This window comes from Phocoena phocoena, chromosome 19 (genome assembly GCF_963924675.1).
Source record: "Phocoena phocoena chromosome 19, mPhoPho1.1, whole genome shotgun sequence".
In the NCBI taxonomy this organism is placed as follows: domain Eukaryota; kingdom Metazoa; phylum Chordata; class Mammalia; order Artiodactyla; family Phocoenidae; genus Phocoena; species Phocoena phocoena.
In genome coordinates this window covers 17,482,269-17,506,837 of record NC_089237.1, presented here as the reverse complement: position 1 = coordinate 17,506,837, position 24,569 = coordinate 17,482,269, and the positions used below count along the sequence as shown (strand labels likewise).

Genomic DNA, 24,569 nt, shown 5'->3' with positions numbered 1-24,569 from the left:
ATGCTGATGGGGATGATCTAGTAGAGAGGGAAAACTAATGACATGGGAGAGAGGGGAGAATTGCTGGGGTGAACATCTAGAGTAAATGAGAAGGGATGATGGAAAAATCAAAAACACTAGTTCAAAAAGACACATGCACCCCCAGGTTCATAGCAGCACTATTTACAACAGCCAAGACATGGAAACAACCTAAGTGCCCATCAACAGATGACTGATTTAAGAAGACGTGGTACATGTATACAGTGGAATATTACTCAGCCATAAAAAGAATGAAATATTGCCATTTGCAGCAGTGTTGATGGACCCAGAGAATATCATACTAAGTGAAGCCAGACAGAGAAAGACAAATATTATATGATGTGACTTATATGTGGAATCTAAAACACAACACAAATGAATCTATATACAAAACAGAAACAGACTCACAGACACAGAAGACAAATTTATGGTTACTACTTTATTGCTTTCTTAAAAAAGAGAGATGAAAAAAGTATATATTTGTTTTACCTCATCAAGATCTTTGGTCTCTCTGCCCAATTCATCATCGTCTTCATCAGAATCAAGCTCTGGTCCAATGTAATTCCCAAACTCATCATACAAGTCAGTATCCATGATGCTGAAATTCAAGGAGAAGAGTTAGACGCTGGCAAGGTAATCAGGGCCTCCGCCCTAGCCTGTGGCTGACCATATCCCTCACACAGTCTCCTCTCCAGTTACATCAGCCCACTGACTGCTCCTCCAAAGCCCTGTATCTTCCCCTCCTGTCTGTTCCACTCCTGTTTCTGTTTACATATACTTCACCCACTTCTTTTTTCTAATACTAAACAAATTTTAATTTTAAAATAATTAAATACCAGAAAGTTGCAAAAATAGTACACATAACTTTCTTTCTCCTAAATTATTTGCAGATAAGTTGCTGACACAATGTCTCATCACCTCCTCATACTTTAGGGCAGCAGTTGGTAAACTATAGCCTGTGGCCAAATCTGGCCTGCCAACTGTTTTCAAACAGCCCTGAAGGTACGATGTTTTTTATTATTTTTAAATAGTTGAAAAAAATCAAAAGAATAATATTTCATGACACATTGACACATGAAAATTAATTATATGAAATTCAAATTTCAGCATTTCAGCATTTCAAAAAACAGCATTATTGGAACACAGCCATGCTCATTTTTTCATATTGTCTGTGGCTGCTTTCACACTGTAACAGCGGAGCAGAGTAGCTGCCACTGAGACCACATGGCCCACAAAGTCTAAAATATTTGCTATCTAGCCCTTGACAAAGTTTGCCAACCCCTGCTTTTAGTGCATGTGATTCCTACAAACAAGGACATTCTCCTACATAACCACAATACAACCATCAAAATCAGAAAACACTGACATATTACCACCACCTAACCCACAGGCCCCCATTCAAGTTTCACAGGCTGTTCCAATAATCTCCTGCACAGCAAAGGAGCCAATCCAGGATTCCATGTTTGCACTCAGCTGTCATGTCTTTAGTCTCTTTCAATCTGAAACAGTTCCTTGGTCTTTCCTTTGACTTCTATGACTTGACACTTTTGCAGATTATAGGCTAGTGAGTTTGTAGAATGTCCCTTAATTTAAGTTTGCCAATGTTTCCTCATGATCAGATTCAGGTTATGCATTTTTTGGCAAGAGTATCACAGAAGTGATGCCGTGCTCTTTTCAGTGCATCTTCTAACAAGTGGCATATGATTTTAGTTTGTCCCATCAGTGGTGATGTTAACTTCACCACTGATTATGGTGGTGCCTACCAGGCCTTTCCATTGTAAAGTTACATGCTTTCTCTTTGTAATTAGTAAGTATTTTGTGGGTTGTGTCCACTTCAATTCTAGAAATTCTACTCAAAGTAACAGGTCAAATACCACCTCCTTCAAGGCTTCCTATAGCCTCAGTTTCTCACTCTCCTATACTGCTGTAGCCTTTCGTGTCTTTATCAGCATTTAATTCTGTCATGAATGGTAGTTAACTGTACTGATTACCCTCACCAACACCTCTACAGCTTACAGTAATAGGCAACAGACCAGAGTGTGGGTTAATGGTCAGGGCTCTGGAACTGGAAGACCTTGATTTGAATCCCAGCTTTTTGTCACTTAATAACTGTGGCATTTCAGGTTATTTCACCTCTCCAAGCTTGTTTCTTTAATTGGAAAATAAAGTGATTAATCCCCATTGCATAAAGGGTTATGAGAATTAAGCAAAATAGGCTGTGTAAACAATTTACTACAGTTCTAGGCTCAATAAATGTTAGCTAGCATTATTTTTTGGCCATTCTTGAATACAGGAACCCTGCGTTCCTCGTGCCCACCTGCCAATGACCAAGACAGCGCTTCACCTAAGTAGAAACTGGATAAATGTTAACTGAACAGAATGTTTAATTTTGAAATACTGATACTTCTTTCATGAGGCTAATCCCGCCACCTCCCTCAATGCCCCTGTTGAGTGCTGACTGTGGATAAAATAGAGAATTAAGAGCTCCAAGCACTAATAATTAAATGTAAATTATTATGGAAACTTTCATATGCATAGAGGTTCTTTTTACTTCCAAAGAGCTACCACATCTGTGCACATTTCATTCTCCCAAGACACCCATGAAATGACTGCAGAAATTTTTACAGAAGGCTGTCCATGGAACAACCCACCTCATTTCTACTTCAGGGCCACTGCACTTACTATTCTCTTCCAAAATGCTCTCCCCTTGGGCATGTATACCTTGTTCCTTCATCTCACCCAGGTCTCTACTATATAAAATGTTACCGTCTCTGAGAAGCCTTCCCTTGTCACTCTAAAAAAAGCTCCACCTTGGGCTTCCCTGGTGGCGCAGTGGTTGAGAGTCCGCCTGCCGATGCGGGGGACGCGGGTTCGTGCCCCGGTCCGGGAGGATCCCACATGCCGCAGAGTGGCTGGGCCCGTGAGCCATGGCCGCTGGGCCTGCGCGTCCGGGGCCTGTACTCCGCAGCGGGAGAGGCCGCAGCAGTGAGAGGCCCGCGTACCGCAAAAAAAGAAAAGCTCCACCTATACACACATTCTCCAACCCCCACTTTCATTGTTTTATTATTTTTATTAACATTTATCATTAACTGACACGTATCTATTCGTGTATTTACTGTCATCTCTCCAACTACAGTTGAAGCAATGACTGTTTTTTTTCACTTAGAACGGTGCCTGGCACAAAATAGAACCTCAATCAGTATTTGCTCAATGACTAAATGAGTGACTCCAACAAGGCACACAGAAGATAGCTGACTTGCCCACAGTTGCACAAATTAGTTAATTTCGGTACCAAACTTCACCGCAGCTTCCCGCTACAACGCAGGCTCTCCAAGAAAAACAGAGTAAGGACGGAGAGAGCTTGGTAGAGAAAGGGTGAAGGCGGCACAGCTGGAAGAGGGAGTGAGACAGGTGCATGGACAGTGCAAGAACGACCCCTGCCCCGGGAAAGGGTTTTAAAGATGGACAGGAGGGAACCCCGGAATCTGTGTGTGGGGGGGGCGGTGTGGTAGGGCCTTCATTCCCTTTCCCGCCTCATCTGTAAAGTGAAAGGAGAAGATAGCATATAACGTCTCCTCCACATCTGCCACTATTTAATTTCCCATCCCACAGGAGCAACCTTCCCATGCCGTGGACCCGCGTCAACTCACCTCCCGCTGCTCAGCCAAAAACTCCGAGTAGGCCGCCGAAGACCGCGCTTCCGTCCAACGCCGCCGCACCACCTGCGCTCGCTGTTCGGAAGGACCCCGCAGGCGCCGCGGTCGCGTTTCTGCCTCGGAGGACAGCCCTTTGCCTGTGGACCAGCTCGGAAGAATGCCGGCCGCGGACACAGGAACCTGCGAGGCGGAGTTGTGGGTCCCCAAACCAAGGCGTGGGTGCTCCAAAGAAAACAAGGCCCGAGGAGGCGAGAATCTGATCAGGCGCCTCGGGGCTACCCTGACGGGGGCCTTCGGGGAGGTCACGTGGGCAGGCTGTTAGAGCAGTTGCTGGGCAACCACAGCTGCTGGGCGTGGTCTACGCTGAGCAGACGTGGTCTGGCGGTAACTGGGGATCCCCAAAGAAAGGAAACCAGGGCCCTGGCTGCTGGGGTGAAGGTCGGGGGCAGGAGGATTAGGTGTTCTATTTTTTTTTTTTGGTGGTACGCGGGCCTCTCACTGTGGTGGCCTCTCCCGTTGCGGAGCACAGGCTCCGGACGCGCAGGCTCAGCGGCCATGGCTCATGGGCCAGCCGCTCCGCGGCATGTGGGATCTTCCCGGACCGGGGCACGAACCCGTGTCCTCTGCATCGGCAGGCAGACTCTCAACCACTGCGCCACCAGGGAAGCCCTAGGTGTTCTATTTATTCAGTGACTGGCAAGGGTTCAGAACTAGACAGGAGCCAGGACACCTGAGTTCAGTTCCTGGCCAACCCAGCCTCCTTCTTGGTCTTCAAGCTTACCCATGTTGGGGTGGAGGGGGAGGGCACGGGGTTGGTTGTAGACCTCAAGCTTCCCTGCCCTAGGGCTGTTGATGACTTCACCACGTAATCTAGCTTAGTGCACTAGGAGTCTGATGGTCAAAGGGGTCTCACAGTAAGGAAATGCTAGAGCCAAGACTAGAACCCATATAGGTGATCTCCGTGTAGAACGGGTCAATCAGCCTCAGATATGCGGAGGCTGCAGAAGTACAGTGGCAGAGCTAAAGAGGTTGCCCAAGAACCTAGGAATCTGTGCTCCAGCCCTGGCTGGACAGAGGGATTTGGAAACGGTGATCATTGAGCCCCTTTTTCTGCCACCTCTACTTGATTTCCTGCTCAGTCACTGCATCTGGTTTGGGTGGAAAGTATCATTCCTCATTAAAGACATTTAACAATGAGTGGAATTTTATCCCAGGGCTCAAGAGTAGGTTACAATAGTTCTGCTTTTGTGTGAGGGCCTCTATCACTCTCTATAGAGTGAGTCCATGTGGAAATGTGAAGGGACTGAATTCTGAAATCCAAATGCTTCCTCAGCCAAAGCACCAATACTAAAATATTTTTAGAGGCAGAATAAAAAAGAATGAAAAATTGCCGTTTAAAACAACATGGATGGACCTAGAGGGTGTTATGCTAAGGTATTATACAGCATTACAGGATATTATAAGTCAGACAGAGAAAGACAAATACTGTATGATTTCACTTATATGTGGAATCTAAAACACAAATGAACAAACAAAACAGAACAAACTGGTGGTTGCCAGAGGGGAAGGGGGTGGTGGGGTGGATGAACTAGGTTAAGAAGCACAAACTTCCAGGTATAAAATATATGTTATGAGAATGTAATATACAGAATAGAGAATATAGTCAATAGTATTGTAATAACCTTAAATGATGACAGATGGTAACAAGATTTATTGTGGTGATCATCTTGTAATGTATATAACTGTCGAACCACTATGTTGTACACCTGAAACTTATATAACATTGTATATCAATTATACTTTAATTAAAAAAATATTTTCAGAGGCAGAGAGCAAAATTAAGACAAGGCACTAAATTGAAAGTCAAGACTATTTTCAGTGGTAACAAATCTTAAGCAAGACCTCACTGTGCAACTCAGCTTCCCTCTGTAAAATAAAGAACTAGATTTTTATAACACCCCCCTCAAGATAAGTGACTAGACAACCAGAGTGCTTTGGGGTCATTCTGTGGGCTGGCAAAGAATCCAGATGCAACCCCCCCACCCCTGATAGTCACCCTCTGCTGACATTCATTCCCTTTGCCTTCCCAGGCACAGGCCATGAAAAGGAATGACATCATTGACTTCAAGGCTTTGGAGAAAGAGCTGCAGGCTGCACTCACTGCTGATGAGAAGTACAAACGGGAAAATGCTGCCAAGTTACGGGCAGTGGAACAGAGGGTGGCTTCCTATGAGGAGTTCAGGTCGGCTTACTGCCACTTTTCTCAGGCTCTCCTGTTATGGTTTACTGTAGTGGATAAGAGCGTGCACTTGGAGTCAGACAATTCTGGGCTCAATCTGGGCCGTACCTTCTGCTACCTGTGAGATCCTGTGCCAGTTATTTAACCTACCTGAGCCTCTGTTCCTCATCCGTAAGAGAGAGTAACCACTGTCATGATTAAATGTGATTGCGCATAAGATTCTGAGCACAATATCTGGCACATGGAAAACGCTCAGAAGTTGTCAGCTATTGTTGCTGTTGTTGTTATTATCATTGTCATATTGGCCTGCCAACAGGTTCAGCCGGTATCACACAAAGTCCAGCCACCTCCCACCTACAGTTGGCATGAGGTCCATCCCCTAATCTCTGTCCCTTGCCTGTAGGGGTATTGTCCTTGCATCACATCTGAAGCCGCTGGAGCAGAAGGACAAGATAGGAGGAAAGAGGACTGTGCCCTGGAACTGTCACGCTATTCAGGGAAGGCCCTCCCAGGATGAAACCACTGAAATCTCCCCGGTAGGTGAGGCCCGGCGGGATTCTCTGCCTTAAACCTCCAACCCTGTTTTCTTATAACACATATGTGTTCCTTATTTCTTATGTAAAGCCAACAGAGGCAGGTTTCTGCCCCAATCCCAGAAAGAAAAGCAACCAATGGGTGGTGAGGCCAAAACCAACCAGAACAAGTCAGAAAGGTGGGCTCGGCAGGCCCCTGTCAGTCAGTCCTTGGTTCCCATTCCCAGATCAGATTTGGGTTACTCTGCTTCGAGTTATATGGTATAGAGCCTGTGATCCTCTGGCAGTGTCGGGAAGGAGATCCTTAATACTCATCTTGAGTTCCTTTCTCTCCTCCTGAGGTTTCCAGTTACCCCCTCTCCTGCCCTGCCCAGAGTAAACTCTGACTTAGTCCTGCAGAGCAGGGCTATGTCCACATTCATCAGGAGGAAAAGTCTGGTACAACTGAGAGTCTCAAATCACAGCCTGGGTTCCTTGGGACCCTCCCTCCCCATCCCATCCCTTGTTCTCTCATCTGAAAATGAGGCCCACACTGGCCGCAGCCTTGCCAGTGCTCAGAGAGTGATACTAGAGCTCAGATGAAAATCCACAGGCTCCCCTCACTCTCACTGTCACAGAGCAGCTGGAGGAGCTCTGTACTCTCCTTCCTTTGCGATCCAGGAGAAAACGCTCCTCCAGCCCGAGACCTCGGCTGAGTTCTACCGTGATTGGCGGCGATACTTGCGGAGTGGGTCAGAGCGCTACGAGGCCCTGCTGCAGCTCGGGGGCCCAAAGCTGGGCCGCCTTTTCCAGATGGATGTGGGGTTTGGACTTCTAGGGGAGATGCTGATGGCGCTGGCTGATCACGTGAGGCCAGCTGACCGGTGGGTGGTGCTGGGGATCCTGCGCAGCCTGGCCAGCACCGGCCGCTTCACCCTGAACCTGAGCCTGATGAGCCATGCGGAGAGAGAGAGCTGCAGATCCTTGTTCCAGAAGCTGCAGGCCATGGGCACCCCCAGCCTGGAGGGGCGGGGTCTGGGGGAGCAGCCTGGTGGGCTTCAGGAGGAGGAGAGTCTTCTGCAAGAGCTGCTAATGCTGTACCGTGTGGACTGATGGGACCAGTTACCTTCAGAGGCCCCCAGTGGTCACTGGAGGCATTTTTCGTTGTCTCGAGGGCTCTGCAAGACTGTAGTGAAAAGCCCACACCTAACTCCCTCTGGTCTTGGAATTTTCACAACAAAAGCAGTAACTGAATTTTCCCTTTTCCTCCAGCCTCTTGGGGGCTCCATATTCTGAACTGTGTAGATCCACAGGATGGTCAAGGGCCCAAGAAGTTGAAAGACTTTTGCTTCCCACCCTTAGAGTCTGCCAGTCTGCTAGCCCATGGCCCTGAGAGGTGGGTGAGCACCCAACCAAACACCGGTACCACCAGTTATAGCCTCCACTCAAAAAAAGGAAAAAGCAAACTTGTTAATCTTCCATGATAAATTAATACTGATCTCCATAGCTCTTAACAAGAGTATTTGTAACTGGAAACCAACAGAATGGACATTTAATCAATAAATGATCAAATGCTACCTCATTTGAGGTGCAGTATTTTTCTCCAGCTCCAGGGGCTGAGTTCCCGTGCAGGTTGGGCCTGGGAAAACCCCAAGCCATCAGCTCAGGCCTGGCCAGCCTCCCAGGCATCTTCAGGTGGCCAGATGTGCAGGTAGGAGGGTTGCCTTCAACTCCTGGATTAACCAAAGGGAGGACCTTTCCACCGGGCAGGCAGGGCAGAGCCTGGAACAGAGAGGCAGAGATTCCCCTGTCCTGGTACCTGGGCCCTTGCTTCTTATTCTGGCTTCCCCTGACCCATTCTTGAGTGAGTGCCAGTGTTCTAGAAAGGGGACAAAGGGCCAGGTTCTAGAATGGTTTTCCCTCAAGATCACGTCCGGAACGTTAGAAGGGCATCTTGTACATCCACTGGGAATAAATTGCCTTGTCTGTGGCAGCTTCCTCTGCAGATTGTTGCTTCTTTTCCTGGCTGCTGAATCCTTTCCTCATCTAGATGCCTCCTCCCAGCAGTGATTTCTAGAAGCCCCATAGGCCTTTAGTGCCTAGGTTCTGCCCCGCCCCCTCTGACTCTTCCCTCGTGCAGGCATGAACCTGGCCCAGGCCACTGTGCTCCTGTGGGTGTTGGGGAGCCTCCAGGCCTTTGAAATCGTGGAGAAGGAGAACATTTTTCAGAGGACCCCCTGCCCAGCGTTCCTGATGTTTGACAATGCAGCCTACCTGGCTGACATGAGCTTCGAGCTCCCCTGCCACTGCAAGCCCGAGGAGGTGTCCGCTGTCGTCTGGTACTATCAGAAGCACCTCGGCAGCGGCCACACCAAAGTGCTGACGGACTTTGATGGGCGGGTCCTGACGGAGGCAGCCCAGGTGCGCGTGGGCAGCGACATGCTGGTCCGCTTCAGCATCCACATGTTCAGCCTGTTGGTCTTCCGGGCGCAGCCCGAGGACTCAGGCTTGTATTTCTGCGGCACCCGCAAGGGGGACTACTTTTACGCCTACGACGTGGACATCCAGAGCAGTGAGAGGATGGTGGCCACCTTCGAGGACCAGGGCCAGGAGCCCTTCGCAGATGAGTACCACGGGAGCCTCCGCGTCTTCACCACCTTCTGGGAGTGGACCCCCTGCGACCGCTGCGGGGTGCGCGGGGAGCAGTGGCGCATTGGCCTGTGTTACCTGCAGAGCCCAGACCTCTCCCCCCGCTACCGCAAGACACTGCCCGACGTGGTGTCCTGTGGTTCACGGGCTGTGCCCAGGCAGCTCCGGGCCAAGGCCAGAGACCACGTCCCCGAGCTGCTGCTTCGGAGCTGCCTGGTGCCCTGCGAGAAGAAGAAGAAAATCCAGGAGGGTGTGATGGCCCTCTTCAGCTACGTGGCCAAAGTGGGCAGCCGGCCTTGGTTGCCCCCGGTGCCCATTCAGTTCCACCAGCAGAGGCTGGGCCATGGACTAATCATCTCCTGTCCCGGGGCCCGGCCGGAGCATGCCGTGGCCTGGGACAAGGACCACCAGTACCTCTACCGCACGCAGTACCTAAAGGGCGTCAACGGGTCCATGAGGGTGTTCATCGACCACGGCAACCATCTCCACATCCGCTTCACCCAGCTGGAAGACCGGGGCATCTACTATTGCTGGCGGCAGGGCGTGCGCATCGCTGGGCTCCGACTGGGCGTGACATCTCGAGGCCGCTACCCAGTCTCGTTCTCCAACCCCGAGATTCAGGCTGCCCTGGTGCTCACCCTGATAGGCTACCTGCTCATCACGGCAGTCTTCATCACTATTCACCTCTGTCGTTGTTGCTGTTACTTATTCCGCTGTTATCCCAACTTCTCCCCCTAGGCTCTCTCTTCCCCAGCTCTGAAGACCAGTTGTGCTCAAATGTGTTTCTTAAGTGGTACCAGATGCCTCTGGATAGACATCCTGAGCTGGGATGCGTGGCAGGGCATGTGGACAAAGTTGTTAGCTGTAACCTGCTCCCTGCTGTCGCGAGCGAGTCTGAGACCCAGTCTGGGAAGCGGGGAGGCCCGAGGCTGGTGGGAGATGGGGGACTGAAGCGAGATGGAAGTAGCCAGGGTGCACGTGTCTTCTGACTTCAGAGAAGGAAGAATTCTTGTGAACCTAACATTTATCACCTGTCTGGTGTCGAACAGTGTTTGACGTGCTTTATTTTCTTGCCTTCGAGGATTGCTAAGTGGGCGGTTTGAATTGGGGGTAGCAGAGGGAGGAAGAAAAGAGTCGGGGTACCTAGTGTGTATCCTCTTTGCCTTCTTTCCCAGCCTCATCCTGGGACTGGCAGGTAGAAATGGTGAGTTTGGGAATACAGGTAGAGACTACAACAGGGGAAATGGGTGAGGAAATTGGAGACTGAATTCAGGACTTTCCTGCCAGATTGCACCCAGGCTGGGGGCTGGGGGTGAGAAGAGGGGTGGGAAGCAAAGGCTGTGGGGGGCCGGCAGCAGGGCTGCAGGGCAGAGCAGGGCTGGAGATGGGATTTGTCATGTGGCCACTGCTGGGGGTGGATGGGTGTCCCAAGATGATCAGTGATAAGAAGCAAGTTGTGTCTTGTCCAAGGCTATTTCCTGCCCCCTTCCCCCAGCCCCAGCCTCTGCCAAGCAGATCAGAGTCCACTCTGGGGAAAGCCACAGCAGTTGTCTTTATTTATGTCAGTGACTAAAGGCAGCAGTGGTGCCCCGAAGGTTAGCAGCAGTGGGGGGCAGGAGGGAGTAGGGGAAGGGCACCAGTCTTGGAAAGAGGGAGGGACTCCTACTTCTCCCTCCCTCTGCCTTAGAGGGAGATGGGGACCCTGGAGCGGGCCTCTGAGCTCCACTCGTGGGCACTGATCATCTCGTGCCCGCCAGTCTTCCCGTGGACCGCAGAACAGGTGCTCGGGGTGAAAGTGTCTGCCCCAAGCTGTCCTGCCTCTAGGCTTCAGGAACACAAACCAGTGTCTTCACTCTGCGTGGGTGTCAGGTTCCCAAATTATAAAACAGGGTGCTACCTAAAACGGGGGTACGTTTTGTATTTGACTACGAGGGGACAACAGGGGCCTTGGCTTAGGGAAGAGCAGCGGTCACTGTGGGGAGGAGGGGTTGGGCATGCAGCAGAGGCTTTGCCTAGCAGTATTTGCTGGGGTCAGGCGGCAGCTGCAGCGGCTCCCAGGCCTGGGTGGACAGGGATTCCGCAGCCAGGAGAGGGCCTTTAGAGCTGGGACAAAGTGGGCCCTGCCCCCAGGACCAGCAGCCTCTTTCTTTCCTGTTTCACCGTCTTCAAGAGGATGAGTCACTTTCCTGATTCCCACGACCCAGAGGCCAAGTGTAACTGCTCACTCACAGCCCCCCACTCTGATGTCTGGCCTCATCCCAACCACCTCCTCTACCATCTCTACCTGCCCCCCCTCCAGCCTGTATGGGGTGGGGGGAGTCCTCCTGGGCTTGACCTCTCTGTGCCCACAGCTCGGGGCCAGGCCCCCTTCTACTCCCTCCCAGCACCCCTTCCCTCACCACTTACACTGTAGTTCCCCCAAATGCTGAGAATTAAGCTCCCACGGGCCCACGGCACGCCCACGTGGCAGCTCAGTGGGGCTGAGCCACTTGAACCATCACTCAGGAGGCCCCTCTGCAATCTGGGCTGCCCAGGAATTCTGTCCGGCGAGTACTCCAGGTGGCAGGATAGCCCCACCCATCCTCAGACTGGTCAGAGTCAGTCTAGAAGAATAAGCCCCTGGCCAAGGCCTCCTTGCCTGTGGGGATTCCCCTGCCTGTCTCAGAGTCTCGGATTTCCTCCACCAGCCTGAGGAAATTCAAAGGCCCCATTCCCAGATACCCCCAGACACCTCCGGCTCTGGCAACAGTTGCCATGACAACAGGGATTCGGGACACGGAGGGTGATTTATTAGGTCTCCCTGCCCTCCCCAACATCTCTCCTCCCTCCCAATTCTAACCCAAGCTGCTGGCCATGCCCCTCCAGGCTGCCCCTTTGGAGTGAGTGCCCTGTTAGAGTTGCTGGGTGCTGGGTGGGTGCTGTCTGACAGGCTTAATGCTGATGGAGCCTAGGGCAGCAAGCTGACATAGAGGCTGAGGGGGAAAAGGAGCAGCTGGGGTGGGTGGGAACTCAAGTCTGGGGAAATTAACTAGCAGAGGAGAGGCAACTACCCCAACTCCTGCTGCAGGCCCCTCATACTGTGGGGCAGGGACCACCAGGTGGGTCCTGCCTCACATCACATCCTTGTGCTCCTGCTTGGACTCCTTAATGACCTGCAGGGGACAGAGAAGGTGCCACGGTTAGGTTAGGAGCTCACACAGACTCCAGGTCCACCACAGCTAGGCTATGGACCTAGACAAGTCCCCCGCCTTCCTGGGTCATCTTTTCTACGATAGTAGCCGGAACACCCCCATGCAGCAGTCAGAGGGGGAGATGAGGTAACACGGGCAAACAGCTAGCACCGTGCCTGGCACATGGTGAGCTGATCTTGTAAGATTAGCTGGTACTGTTGCTGGTGTGATGGGGAGGGGGTTATGACCAATCCCCCCCATCCCATTCTTCTGCCAGGTTCCTTTCACCAAGCTGCAAGTTGAAAGTTGGGAGTGAAAGCTACTAACTTTAATTTTCTTTCTCTCTCCCCCAGGCCTGGCATGGGGGCACCTGAGTCTGAGGGTGAGACAGGGAGAAAGCTGGAGTCAGGACCCCATCCAGTGGTCTAGGCACCCAGGCTCCCCTTAGAACTGCCAGTGGAGGGGCTGGGGAAATGAATTACATCCGGGTTCCTTCCCCTCTTGCAGAGCCTCCCAGAGGAGCTCTTTGTGAATTATCAACAACCTTCTATGTACCAGTCAAGCTTTCTTCCAGAGTCTGCTGGGGCCAGAATCTGGGATCCACCCTCCTCACCTCTCCGTCCCGCATCTCCACGGTCTTCACCACGATGTTCCTCTTGAGGTGGCCTTCTGTCACGGAATTGGTGTCCAGGCTGGTTTCTGCAGGCATGAGGAGAGGAGGCCTCCATGGGCTTTCAGGGCACTAGACATCCTCTCCCACCCTCGGTTTCACCATGAAAGCCCCAGTCATGAGTACAAAAGCCTAGCCAATCAGGCAGAGAGGGCATAGGCTCTTCCAAAGGGGCTGGCAACCTCCTAAGTCCCCATGGTGCTGGGCAAGTTCTTGCTGCCCTGCTCACTCTCCTGGCCTGGCCGCATTTCAGCCCCTCTGCAAGCCCTCACCTGGCCCCTGGCTTCCTGACGACCCAGCGCCGTGCCAAGGAAGGAGCACGTGGGTTTTGAAGTCAGGCAGGCCAGAACTTGAGTCCCAGCTCAGCCACATGACTGTGGCCAAGTTAATTTACCTCTTCCAGCCTCAGTGTCCTCATCTGCAAAATGGGGATGCTGTTGTCTACTTTTCTACGTGGGAGTGAGGAGTCAGTTAACTGAGATAATGTTTGTTAAACAACGGGCACATATTAGTGCTCAATACACGTGGGTCCCTTTCCTGTCCCCCTTCCTCTTTCCTACTTCTCTCTGCCTCTTCTCTGGGCCCTAGTGACCCTTTTCTATCTGGCATTTGGCAGTATTGCCTCTACCTGGTCTGCCTGGTTAACCCTTCTGATGCTGAACTAAGCCCTGGGACATGCATAGCTAGTGTTCCTAAATTTCTAGCCCAAAAGAAAGAAGAATTTATTTTTCCTTAGCTAAGAATCATTTGAGGGCCACATACACTCTCTTTTCCCCTCCTCAGAGAGAAAAATATAACATGTCACACTCACTAATATTTAAAATTAAGAGCAGGGGACATAAAACTTTATTCACTCCTAGAGCAGCAGTCCAGGGGGAAATAACCCTCTAGGTTGAATCATCACTGAGCTGAGCAATGGAGCCTCAGGGACAGACGAATCAGGCAGAGAGCCTGGCCGCCGGGCACAGCGAGACCCTAGGGGCTCTCCCAGTGATGGGAAAGAGGTGAGGCAGAGGCTGGCATTTGCTCAGAGGCCCCAGAGTATCTCATCTGTGCATCCGAGGACTTATCACCTTGAACACCGGCCAGCTCTGCTACTTTAACCTACATTTACCCTGTGCCAGGTCCTGGGCTGGGTGCTGAGGTTGCTGGGAAAATGACACAGGCTTGGCCCTTTAAGGAAACCTGGGAGGAGGGAGCCCAAGAGGATGGGGAAAGTGGGCTTGGTGAGGCTCGCTCCCTATCAAGCTGGGAAGAGCACCGTGTCTAGAAGGCAGGCAGGGCAGGCAGCTAACCGAGAGCCGAGCCGGCGGGGGCTCCATTTACAATCTGGTGAGCCTGTATTGGTATAACCTGTATTGTGAGGCTTTTGAGATGTCTTGTGACCTTGTGACCTTCCCCTTCTTTGGTGCTTTTGCCCCCTGTAGTGATAAGCAGTTAAAAAAAAAAACACAAACATCAAACACTTGGATGGGCAGAGCTTAATCAGGGATCTGCAGACAGGACAGAGGTTGAGACCGTCACCCAGTTCTGCAATGGAATGGGGGGTGGGGATGGGGGTGTGGGGTGGGACAAAGGGCAGAGCAGGCTGCAAGCCCCACCTCGAATGCTCTGGGATGGTGTGTTCTGGCTAGAAGTTCTGCGGTGAATCATGAAGGTCCCCATGGAGAGCCCCAGGCCCATTTGCCCTGGTCCTGGGCCCCAGGCCAGAACAGCAACCCACAGGCCTGGGGGAGGGGGCAGGAATCCAACACTCTGCCCACAAGACCCTGTTCTACTGACCTCGGATCTGCAGGTTGGAGAAGGTCTGCACAGGAATGGTGATGCTGAAAGACAGCAGAGAGAGAGAGGGGTGACCAGGCTGCCCGAGGATATCCCCAGGCCAGGATATCATGACAGCTTTGAGGCTTTTTTCCTTGCCAGGAAAGGCCGACCCCATCTTTTAGCTTCCCCAGCAGCAAACACACTCCTTGGAGCTACCAAAGCCGGCAAGGGGCCTGGATATTGTAAGCGGAACATCTCTTTTCAAAAGAGAGTGGATGCCTGGAGGATGGCAGAGGGGAGGGAAGAGTGGCGAAGAGAATTCCCAGGAGGCAGAAGACACGGGTCAGGGGAAAAGAAGTCCGATTTTTGTTGGGAGGGTGGGGAGTGAGCCTCAGTTTGGGAGGTGACCCGAGTCCTTACTCTGGGACCTAATCAACATGGGCTGAATTGAATCTGTTCACTCATTCATCAGACATTCATTGAATACCAACCGTGTGCTGGGCACTGGGATAGGAGGGAGCTGGACGCAAGACTGAATGAGACAGTCCCTGAAGGGAGCAAAGCAGCTCCAGGGAGGGGCCAGCAGGGAGGGCTGCTAGGCAGGCCTCACCGGTTCTCTTCGCCCTCCAGCAGCTTCCTGTAGGTGGCTATCTCGATATCCAGGGCCAGTTTAACGCTGAGCAGGTCCTGGTACTCCTGCAGGTGGCGGGCCATCTCGTCCTTGAGGCTCTGCCCCTCCTCTTCCAGTCGGGCCAGCGCCTCCAGGTAACTCGCCGCCTCCCGCGCGTGGCGCTCGTCCTGCTCCCGCATCTGCCTCTCCAGGGACTCGTTCTGTGGGTGGAGTCGGCTGGTTTCTCGAGGCCCCGCCCCCGTCCCCGCCCCGCCCCGAGTAACTTCAGAGCTCCGCCCCCAGCCCTGGTCCCAGACCCTGGCCCTTTTCCAGCACCTCCTAGGGCGGCAGGTCCCGTCCTCCGGTTCGCCAGCCTCCGCTCGCGGACCCCTTCCGCCCCGCCTCTGGCCCTGCCCGCGCTCACCGTGCCGCGCAAGGACTCCAGGTCGCAGGTTAAGGCCTGCAGCTGGCGCCGGTAGTCGTTGGCCTCGTGCTTGGCCTGGCGGAGCAGCTCCGCGTTGCGGGCAGCGGCGTCCGTCAAGTCCGCAAACTAAATGGGGAGAGGGCTTTATGCTGAGGGGAGGGCTGGGGACGCTTATGGCGGGAGCTGTGCGGGCCCGTGGGGAGGAAGATGTCTGGAGGATCAGGGAGATGGGCGGGACCCCAGGGTGGTTGTTCAGCTCACCCCAGCCAATGGCCCTGGGTGGGGTTATTCGCAGCGACTGCGGCCCGTGGACCGGGGACACAGAAGACACTGCTACGACTCTAGCACCTAGCACAATGACTGGTCAGGGAATGCAGGAATGAACAGTGTTTGCCGCGGAATCCAGAATCTCCAGCACTGGCAGCTCCATCCGCGTGACCGAACCCTGTCCTTCACCTTACACAGGGGATTCTGGTGAGCAGAGCTCTGTATTCTAATAGCCCTGCTGCAGTGAAGCCCTCAGGGCTCCATCACGTCTTGCCCTGCTCAGAACCATCACTGGCTTCTGCCACTTACACTCCTCAGCTCCACGCCCTGGCCCAGGATCTCTGGGCCCCTACCTCTTTGTGTTTTTCGGCCGCTACTCAGGCTCTGTCCTGCCCTCTGAACGCCCCTTTCCTCTTTACTTATGTTCACAGGCTTCCAGTCCTGCCTGGCCCCAGTGCCCTCCCTTCTATGATATCCTTCCTGTCCCCACATTGTATATAAACTCTGCCCTGCTGTGTTCTCCGTAGACATCATTATTGAGTGACATAACATCTCCCTGGTCAGACATGTCTCTGTATCCTGGGCAGAGCTGGAGATGTAGTAGATGCTCAATAACCCAGGATACAGGCACATCAAGAATGCAGGCTTCCAAGTGAGATAGCTAGGGTTAGAAATCCAGCTCTACTGCTTAGGAGCTGTGTGACGTTGGGCAAGTTGGTTAACCTCTCTGGACTTTAGTTCTCTCATCTATCAAAGAACAGTACCTACTTCATGGTAAAATAATCCATGCAAAGCACAGGGCCTAATACACAACAGTGTTGGCTAATAGTAATAGCAATAAGTACTAATAAGTACTTATTGGAAATAATAGTGCCTGTGTAGCCCCAGGCAAATCACCTCACTTCTCTGGTGAAGGTCAGTCACTCAGAGAGGATCCTCCCCCAGCTTCCTCCACCCTCCTTCCCCAGTTCTTTTGTATGGAGCCAGGAGGGCCGCCTGGAGGAGGCAGGCTGGCCCAAAGTCAGGGCTACCTTGGAGCGGTACCACTCCTCCGCCTCATGCATGTTGCTGGATGCCACTGCCTCGTATTGTGTACGGATCTCTCTCAGGGCTGCTGTGAGGTCGGGCTTGGCCACATCCATCTCCACGTGGACCTGCTGCTGAGCCAGCTGCTCCTGGAGCTCCCGCACCTCCTGGCCAGGGTGAGAGAAGGGATGCCAGGGCTCAGGGACCAGGCTGCAACTGGGGTTTCCCCACAGCATCATGCCCTCTTCTGTCTGTCCCTCGGACCCAGAAGTTGGCTAAGGGAGATGGGCATTCCTAGTTGGAGGAAATGGCATGGCCCAGGCTAAGGGAGGCAGGGGTAGTTTGGGGGTCTCATGGTGTCCTCCTCCCAGGCCTGGAAGGCAGGAGCGCTGAAAGTGTGCCTGTATTCTCATGGGAGAGTGACTGAGTCCTTGTGGTGTGGGTGTGCCTATGGGTTCCCAGGTTCCCTGAGGCCCTGGATTCTGCATCCATTATCTGAAGTCAGAGCTCAGCGGGGGTAGGGGGTTTGTTCGTTTGTTTGTGTGTGTGTTTTTATGTATGGCTCTCATTTAAATGGAGACAGATGGCAGAGGGAATGGAGTCAGAGAGACTAACTGTGTGACCTTAGCAAGTTCTTTAACATCTCAGGGCTTCAGTGTCCTCCTCTGCGAAAAAGAGATAACACTGGAACGGTCCCTATCTCACACGGCTGTAGTGAAGAAAAACAGGAGGCAACGAGGCCCGTTGTAATTCTCAGTAAGTGGAGTGTGTGTCTGTGTGCATTTTACCAGGGGCTGGAGATGCTCTCTTGTCTATCATTTTGTACCCCGGTCGCACCACGAGGCATGTGAGCTCCCCAGCCAGGGATGGACCCCGTGCTCCCTGCTGTGGACGCACACAGTCCTAACCACTGGACCACCAGGGAAGGCCTTGTCTTTATCTCTGTCTCCCTTAGTCTCTCTCTGTATCTCTCTCTGTCTTTTCTCTCTCATTTTCTTTCTCTCTCTGTCAGTCTGTCTCCTCTCTATGTCTGAATATCTCTGTCTCAGTCTCTGTCTCTTTTCCTCAGTTCCAATCTCTGTGTTGGCCTTTCCTCCCTCTGCCCTGGCCTTACCTCCTCATGGATCTTCCTCCAGAACCGGATTTCCTCCTCCAGAGACTCAGTCTTCCTCTCCAGATCCAGACGGCCCAGGGTGGCTTCATCTGCCTCCTGGAGTAGGGAGGAAGCAAAGGGCCCCTCTGACCCCAGACTCCTCCTCCCCACTCCCTAGTCTTATCTGATCCCTCCTTTTGTGGCTGCGGGGAGCAGCACACTGCTCTGGAGGGCTGGGCTTGGGGGCTGTGTTTGGGTGGGCTGCCATCAACACTTTCCCCCACCCCGGCCCTCCCCTCTACCACCCTGACCTGTCGATAGGCAGCCAGGTTGTTCTCAGCCTCCAGCCTCAGGTTGGTTTCATCCTGGAGCCTGGGGTAGGGGGACACATTCCTGGGTCCGGGCTCTTCTGAGGACTATTGGACCCCTGCCCTAACCTCCCTGGAGGTGGCTGCCAGAGAACCGCCCCCGCTCCCTCCCAGGACCAATGTGAGTGGCAAGAGGAGTGAGGGGCAGATGGACTTGGCCAGGTGGGTGAGCAGACAAGGGCCTTCGCTCTAACTCATTACCAAGGTGCCTTATCAGGGTCGCTGCACCTGCTTCTGCTCACACAGGCGCTTCCACCAATGTACACTCACGGCTGCACACACCACACACACACACACACCACACACACACCACACACACACACCACACACACCACACACACCACACACCACACACCACACACACCACACACACACACCACACACACACCACACACACACACCACAAACACCACACACACCACACACACCACACACACACACCACACACACCACACACCACACACACCACACACACACACCACACACACACCACACACCACAAACACACACACCACACACACACCACACACACACCACACACCACAAACACACACACCACACACACACCACACACACACCACACACACCACAAACACCACACACACCACACACACCACACACGCACACACCACACACGCACACACCACACACGCACACACCAACACCACATACCACACACACCACACACCACACACGCACCACACACACACACCACACACGCACACACCAACACCACACACCACACACACCACACACCACACACGCACCACACACACACACCACACACCACACATGCACCACACACCACACACACACCACACACGCACCACACACCACACACACCACACACACACACCACACACACACACCACACACACACACACCACACACACCACACACCACACACACCACACACACCACACACACACACACCACACACGCACACACCACACACGCACACACCACACACACCACACACACACACCACACACACACCACACACCACAAACACACACACCACACACACACCACACACACACCACACACACCACAAACACCACACACACCACACACACACCACACACACACACCCCACATACACACACCACACACACACACCACACACACCACACACACACCACACACACCACACACCACACACACACCACATACACACACCACACACCACACACACACACCACACACACACACCACACACCACACACACCACATACACACCACACACACACCACACACCACACACACCACATACACACCACACACACACCACACACACCACACACACACCACACACACACACCACACACGCACCACACACCACACACACCACACACACACACCACACACACACACCACACACACACACACCACACACACCACACACCACACACACCACACACACCACACACACACACACCACACACACCACACACCACACACACCACACACACACACCACACACACACACCACACACACACACCACACACACCACACACCACACACACCACACACACCACACACACACACACCACACACCACACACACACACACCACACACACCACACACACACACCACACACACACCACACACCACAAACACACACACCACACACACACCACACACACACCACACACACCACAAACACCACACACACCACACACACACCACACACACACACCCCACATACACACACCACACACACACACCACACACACCACACACACACCACACACACCACACACCACACACACACCACATACACACACCACACACCACACACACACACCACACACACACACCACACACCACACACACCACATACACACCACACACACACCACACACCACACACACCACATACACACCACACACACACCACACACACACATACCACACAAACACCACACACACCACACACACACACACCACACACCACACACACACCACACACACCACACACACCACACCACACACACACCACACACACCACACACACACACCACACACCACACACACCACACACACACACCACACACACACACCACACACACACACACCACACACACCACACACCACACACACCACACACACACACCACACACACACACCACACACACACACCACACACACCACACACCACACACACCACACACACCACACACACACACACCACACACGCACACACCACACACGCACACACCACACACACCACACACCACAAACACACACACCACACACACACCACACACACACCACACACACCACAAACACCACACACACCACACACACACCACACACACACACCCCACATACACACACCACACACACACACCACACACACCACACACACACCACACACACCACACACCACACACACACCACATACACACACCACACACCACACACACACACCACACACACACACCACACACCACACACACCACATACACACCACACACACACCACACACCACACACACCACATACACACCACACACACACCACACACACACTCACCACACAAACACCACACACACCACACACACACACACCACACACCACACACACACACCCCACATACACACACCACACACACACACCACACACACACCACACACACCACACACCACACACACACCACATACACACACCACACACCACACACACACACTACACACACCACACACACACCACACACACACACGACACACACACACACCACACACACACGACACACACACACACCACATACACACCACACACACACCACATACACCACACACACCACATACACACCACACACACCACACACACCACACACCACACACACACCACACACCACACACACCACACACACCACACACACACCACACACCACACACACACCACACACACACCACACACACACACACACCACATACACACCACACACACCACACACACACACCACACACACCACACACCACACACCACACACACACACGCACACACACACGGCCTCCCACACTTGAAGTCACACACGCATGCCCTGCCAGCCCAGCAAGGACCATGCCCCTGGGGTTTCCTCTGACCTTTGGAAATGGGTTTTATTAAGATCTCCGCTTTACAGCTGTGCAAGTTGAAGTGTCTTGACTAGGGTCATAAGCTGGTGACAGGCAGAGTCTCCTGTATTCTGAAGCCAGTATTCTGCCTGCTCTTTCCCTCTCTTCCTGTAGCCCCGGCCCAGTCCTCCTGGTGCATACCAATCTTCCCTTCCGGTTCCCCCTCTAGACAGACCCAGGCTCAGAATAGGTGCGCTCCCCGACCACAGTAACAAGGCCCTGCAGTGAGTGAGACGCAGAGACCCTCCCCGCTGGGGGTCCCTGACCGTCCCACACAGCTTTCCCCAGCGGGGAGGCGCTGAGAGTACCCGAAGGTCTTTGGGAATCAGATCCCTGAGATCCTGGGCCTCCTCCCGGGCCCACCCTCATCTTGGGGAGCAAGGGCCACCCTCTCCTCCCAGAGGTGGGAAACTGGGGAGCAGGGAGGCAGAGCCCCTGCCCGAGACCCTGCAGGCCTGCAGGTGCTCCCTCTCTGGGGGTGGGGGGCGGCTCAGTGCTCCCTGTTCATGACGCCCCTCTGCGGCCCCCTCCTCACTTCTGCCTCAGGGTGCCCAGGTCCTGCGCCAGATTGTCCCTCTCCACCTCGAGCCGGGCGCTGTTGGCGGTAAGTTGATCAAGCCGCAGCCGCAGCTCGCGCAGCTCCGCCTGGTAGACGTCGGCAAGCTTGGTGGGCTCCTTGGCCCGCAGCTGGTTCAGCTCAGCAGCCAGCGCTTTGTTCTGCTGTTCCAGGAAGCGCACCTTCTCGATGTAGCTGGCGAAGCGGTCATTGAGCTCCATCATCTCCGCCCGCTCACTGGCCCGGGTCTCCTTGAAGCTGGAGTTGAGCGCCCCGGCCAAGGAGAAGTCCACCCGGGCCGGGAGTGCAGGCGGCATTCGAGCCAGGGGCAGGCGGGTGGCAGGACCCAGGCGGCGGCCCCCCACCCCCATCTCTGAGGAGGAGACGTAGGAGCGGCGAACCGCTGAGGTGACCCGTCTCCTCTCCATCCTGTCCTGGCTCTGCCTGCTCCTGGGATGTGCTGGCTTTATGGAGGAGGGCCTGGCCTGGCCCGGCCCAGGCTGGCCCTGGCAACACCCCCTGGCATAGCCTAAGTGGGTGGGGCTGGGCCGCAGCCCAGCCATGGGGAGAGTGCCTCTCATGCCCACCGAGGTCACTGTGCCCAGAGACAGGGCATCCTGGGCATGCCAGCCCCAGCCTGGCTCCAGACGGACGTGCTAGTGGGCAGTTCCCGGGGCCGATGCTGCGTCTGGGGCCCTGACCACTGGACAAGGAGACCCTTTCACTGGGACGGTGGGTCAAGGAAGGGCTGGACCAGATGACCTCTGACCTGTCTTCTCACTTTTAGATCCTATGACCCAGGCCTTTCCTCACTCAGCATTCTCAGGCACACTCAGTGCCTGTTAGATGCTGGGAATCTGGTGGAAGACAAACCTGTTCCATATCTTCAAGGAACAGCCTATGTTACAGTTTCCTGCCAGCCTCATTCCCAGCAGATTCTTGGAGTCCTCCCCTCTGGATACAGGTGTTCTGCATTCCTGCTTTCTCCCCATCTGCAGGTGCGGGGCTGTGGGCTGGAATTAGAACCCGCCCTTTGTCTGGAGGGTCAATTGAGGCCTCTGTCTAGCAGTGGGGGAATGATAGAAGGAACGTGGAGCCCCTGATAGGGTAAGTGGGGGCAGGCGCTGTACTCTCTGGCCCTCCCCCTGGGTCACCCTTAAGCCCCAGCCTCAGCCTCATCGGGCTCACCCCTTCCTTGCCCAGCCTCCCCACACCCGCTCCCAGAGCGCAGGCCTTGACAGCTCCACAAAGCACTTATGAATGAGCTGGCTGTCCCAACTCCCATCTTTGTTCTTGTAACACCCCGTTTCCCTGGCCACCCCTCACCTCACTCTCACACTGGAGATTTATCTCCTTCAAGTTCCCACACATCGAGCTGAGAAGCTGGGAAAGGCTTCTGGGGAATCGGTGGGTTTGGGAACCTAGGAGCCAGTGGGTTTGAACTGGGAGCCTGGGGCCTGGGCTCTGTTGCCCCTTGAGATTTCAGATCCAATCACACCTTCTATCTGGTCCCCCGGGGTCAGTACCCTGCCCAGGCCCTTCACCCATCTGTGTCCCTGGACTTCTGGGAAGTGGGCAGCCTTCCTCTCCTGCCCCCTCCCCCACCACCCCACTGCCCACTGCCCATGCCAGGGCCTCTGATGCCTTTTCCCGAGCACTCCATTGCTGAATGGAGCCTTGTTCTCCACTGCCGGTGACGGTGTCGCGTGGCAAGGGCAGCCCTTGCAGGGGGCTGTGCTGTTTTTATCCCAGGATGCCAGCGTGTTGGGTGGGGTACAGCCCAAGCCCCTTGCTCAAAGAGCTTCTCGGAAAGCATCTGATGGGGGCCGGGGTGCAGCAGGGAGCAGGCTCTGTGCCCACCCCTGACCATTGTGTTTGTGCCAAGGTGAGTCATTCAGTGGGCACCTCACAGTGGTGAGTCATTCAGTGGGCACCAAGGGGAAGCCCTGGGGGTAGCCCAGCACTGCCAGGTCTCCAGCTCTGCAGACAGGGTCTGGCTACTCGCCTCCTCCCCAGCTGTCAGAGCCAGCGCAGCCCCTGAGCTCCTGTCTGGGCAATGCCCCCTCGTCCACGCCAGGGGAGATGCTTTTCATTTGGGCAGGTTACAGGCTGCTTGCCGAGATTTCCCCGTGAGTCCCAAGCAGACAGAGGAGGTGAGAATCCCTAATTCTTTAGCAGAGTCTGACCCGGGGCCTGAGCAGTACCATGGGGAGGGGAATCTTGAATCTTGAGGAGGGGGCACCCAGTCACTTGATCCTGCTGTGGGTTGAGGGGCCGGGGAAGGATGGGGGCAGGGAGTGACATTAAAGGAAGAACAAGACTGGGGACAAACCCTTGCCCCAACTCCTCTCCGTGGCTTGGAGAGGCTGCCCTTCCAGCTTGCCGGGCAAGTCACAGTGTGTGGCCTTCTCTCTTTGTACAAGTG

At 53.9% G+C, this 24,569-nt stretch overlaps 4 protein-coding genes across 5 annotated transcripts in view; 2 read left to right on the top strand and 2 right to left on the bottom strand.

Annotated features, from left to right (window-relative positions):
- The window catches only part of EFTUD2 (elongation factor Tu GTP binding domain containing 2), a 32,906-nt gene extending 29,166 nt beyond the window's left edge, over positions 1–3,740 (bottom strand). Inside the window, exons 1-2 of one of the 2 annotated variants that reach the window (XM_065897472.1) lie at positions 3,669–3,740; positions 508–616 (exon numbers count right to left, since the gene is read on the bottom strand). In XM_065897472.1, the coding sequence (XP_065753544.1) occupies positions 508–612 (105 nt within the window). In that variant the 5' untranslated portion in view covers positions 613–616; positions 3,669–3,740. Of the gene's footprint in view, positions 1–507; positions 617–3,668 lie in introns of those variants that run through there. The other variant, XM_065897473.1, reaches the window with a different exon arrangement.
- A 331-nt stretch (positions 3,741–4,071) lies between these two features.
- CCDC103 (coiled-coil domain containing 103) lies at positions 4,072–8,154 on the top strand. Its single transcript, XM_065897735.1, has 4 exons — positions 4,072–4,106; positions 5,765–5,916; positions 6,317–6,449; positions 7,107–8,154. Exons 2-4 carry the CDS (start codon positions 5,774–5,776, stop codon positions 7,536–7,538), a joined length of 708 nt encoding a protein of 235 aa, XP_065753807.1. The 5' UTR covers positions 4,072–4,106; positions 5,765–5,773; the 3' UTR covers positions 7,539–8,154.
- Positions 8,155–8,368: 214 nt separating this feature from the next.
- FAM187A (family with sequence similarity 187 member A) lies at positions 8,369–9,812 on the top strand. Its single transcript, XM_065897893.1, has one exon. The coding sequence runs from the start codon at positions 8,568–8,570 to the stop codon at positions 9,810–9,812; it is 1,245 nt and encodes a 414-aa protein (XP_065753965.1). The 5' UTR covers positions 8,369–8,567.
- Positions 9,813–10,601: 789 nt separating this feature from the next.
- On the bottom strand, positions 10,602–22,580 carry GFAP (glial fibrillary acidic protein). Its single transcript, XM_065896635.1, has 9 exons — positions 22,124–22,580; positions 18,410–18,470; positions 18,120–18,215; positions 17,011–17,172; positions 15,713–15,838; positions 15,289–15,509; positions 14,697–14,740; positions 12,858–12,943; positions 10,602–12,226 (listed from the first exon to the last, which is right to left on the bottom strand). The coding sequence occupies exons 1-9, from the start codon at positions 22,570–22,572 to the stop codon at positions 12,185–12,187; spliced, it is 1,287 nt and encodes a 428-aa protein (XP_065752707.1). The 5' UTR covers positions 22,573–22,580; the 3' UTR covers positions 10,602–12,184.
- Positions 22,581–24,569: the final 1,989 nt, after the last annotated feature.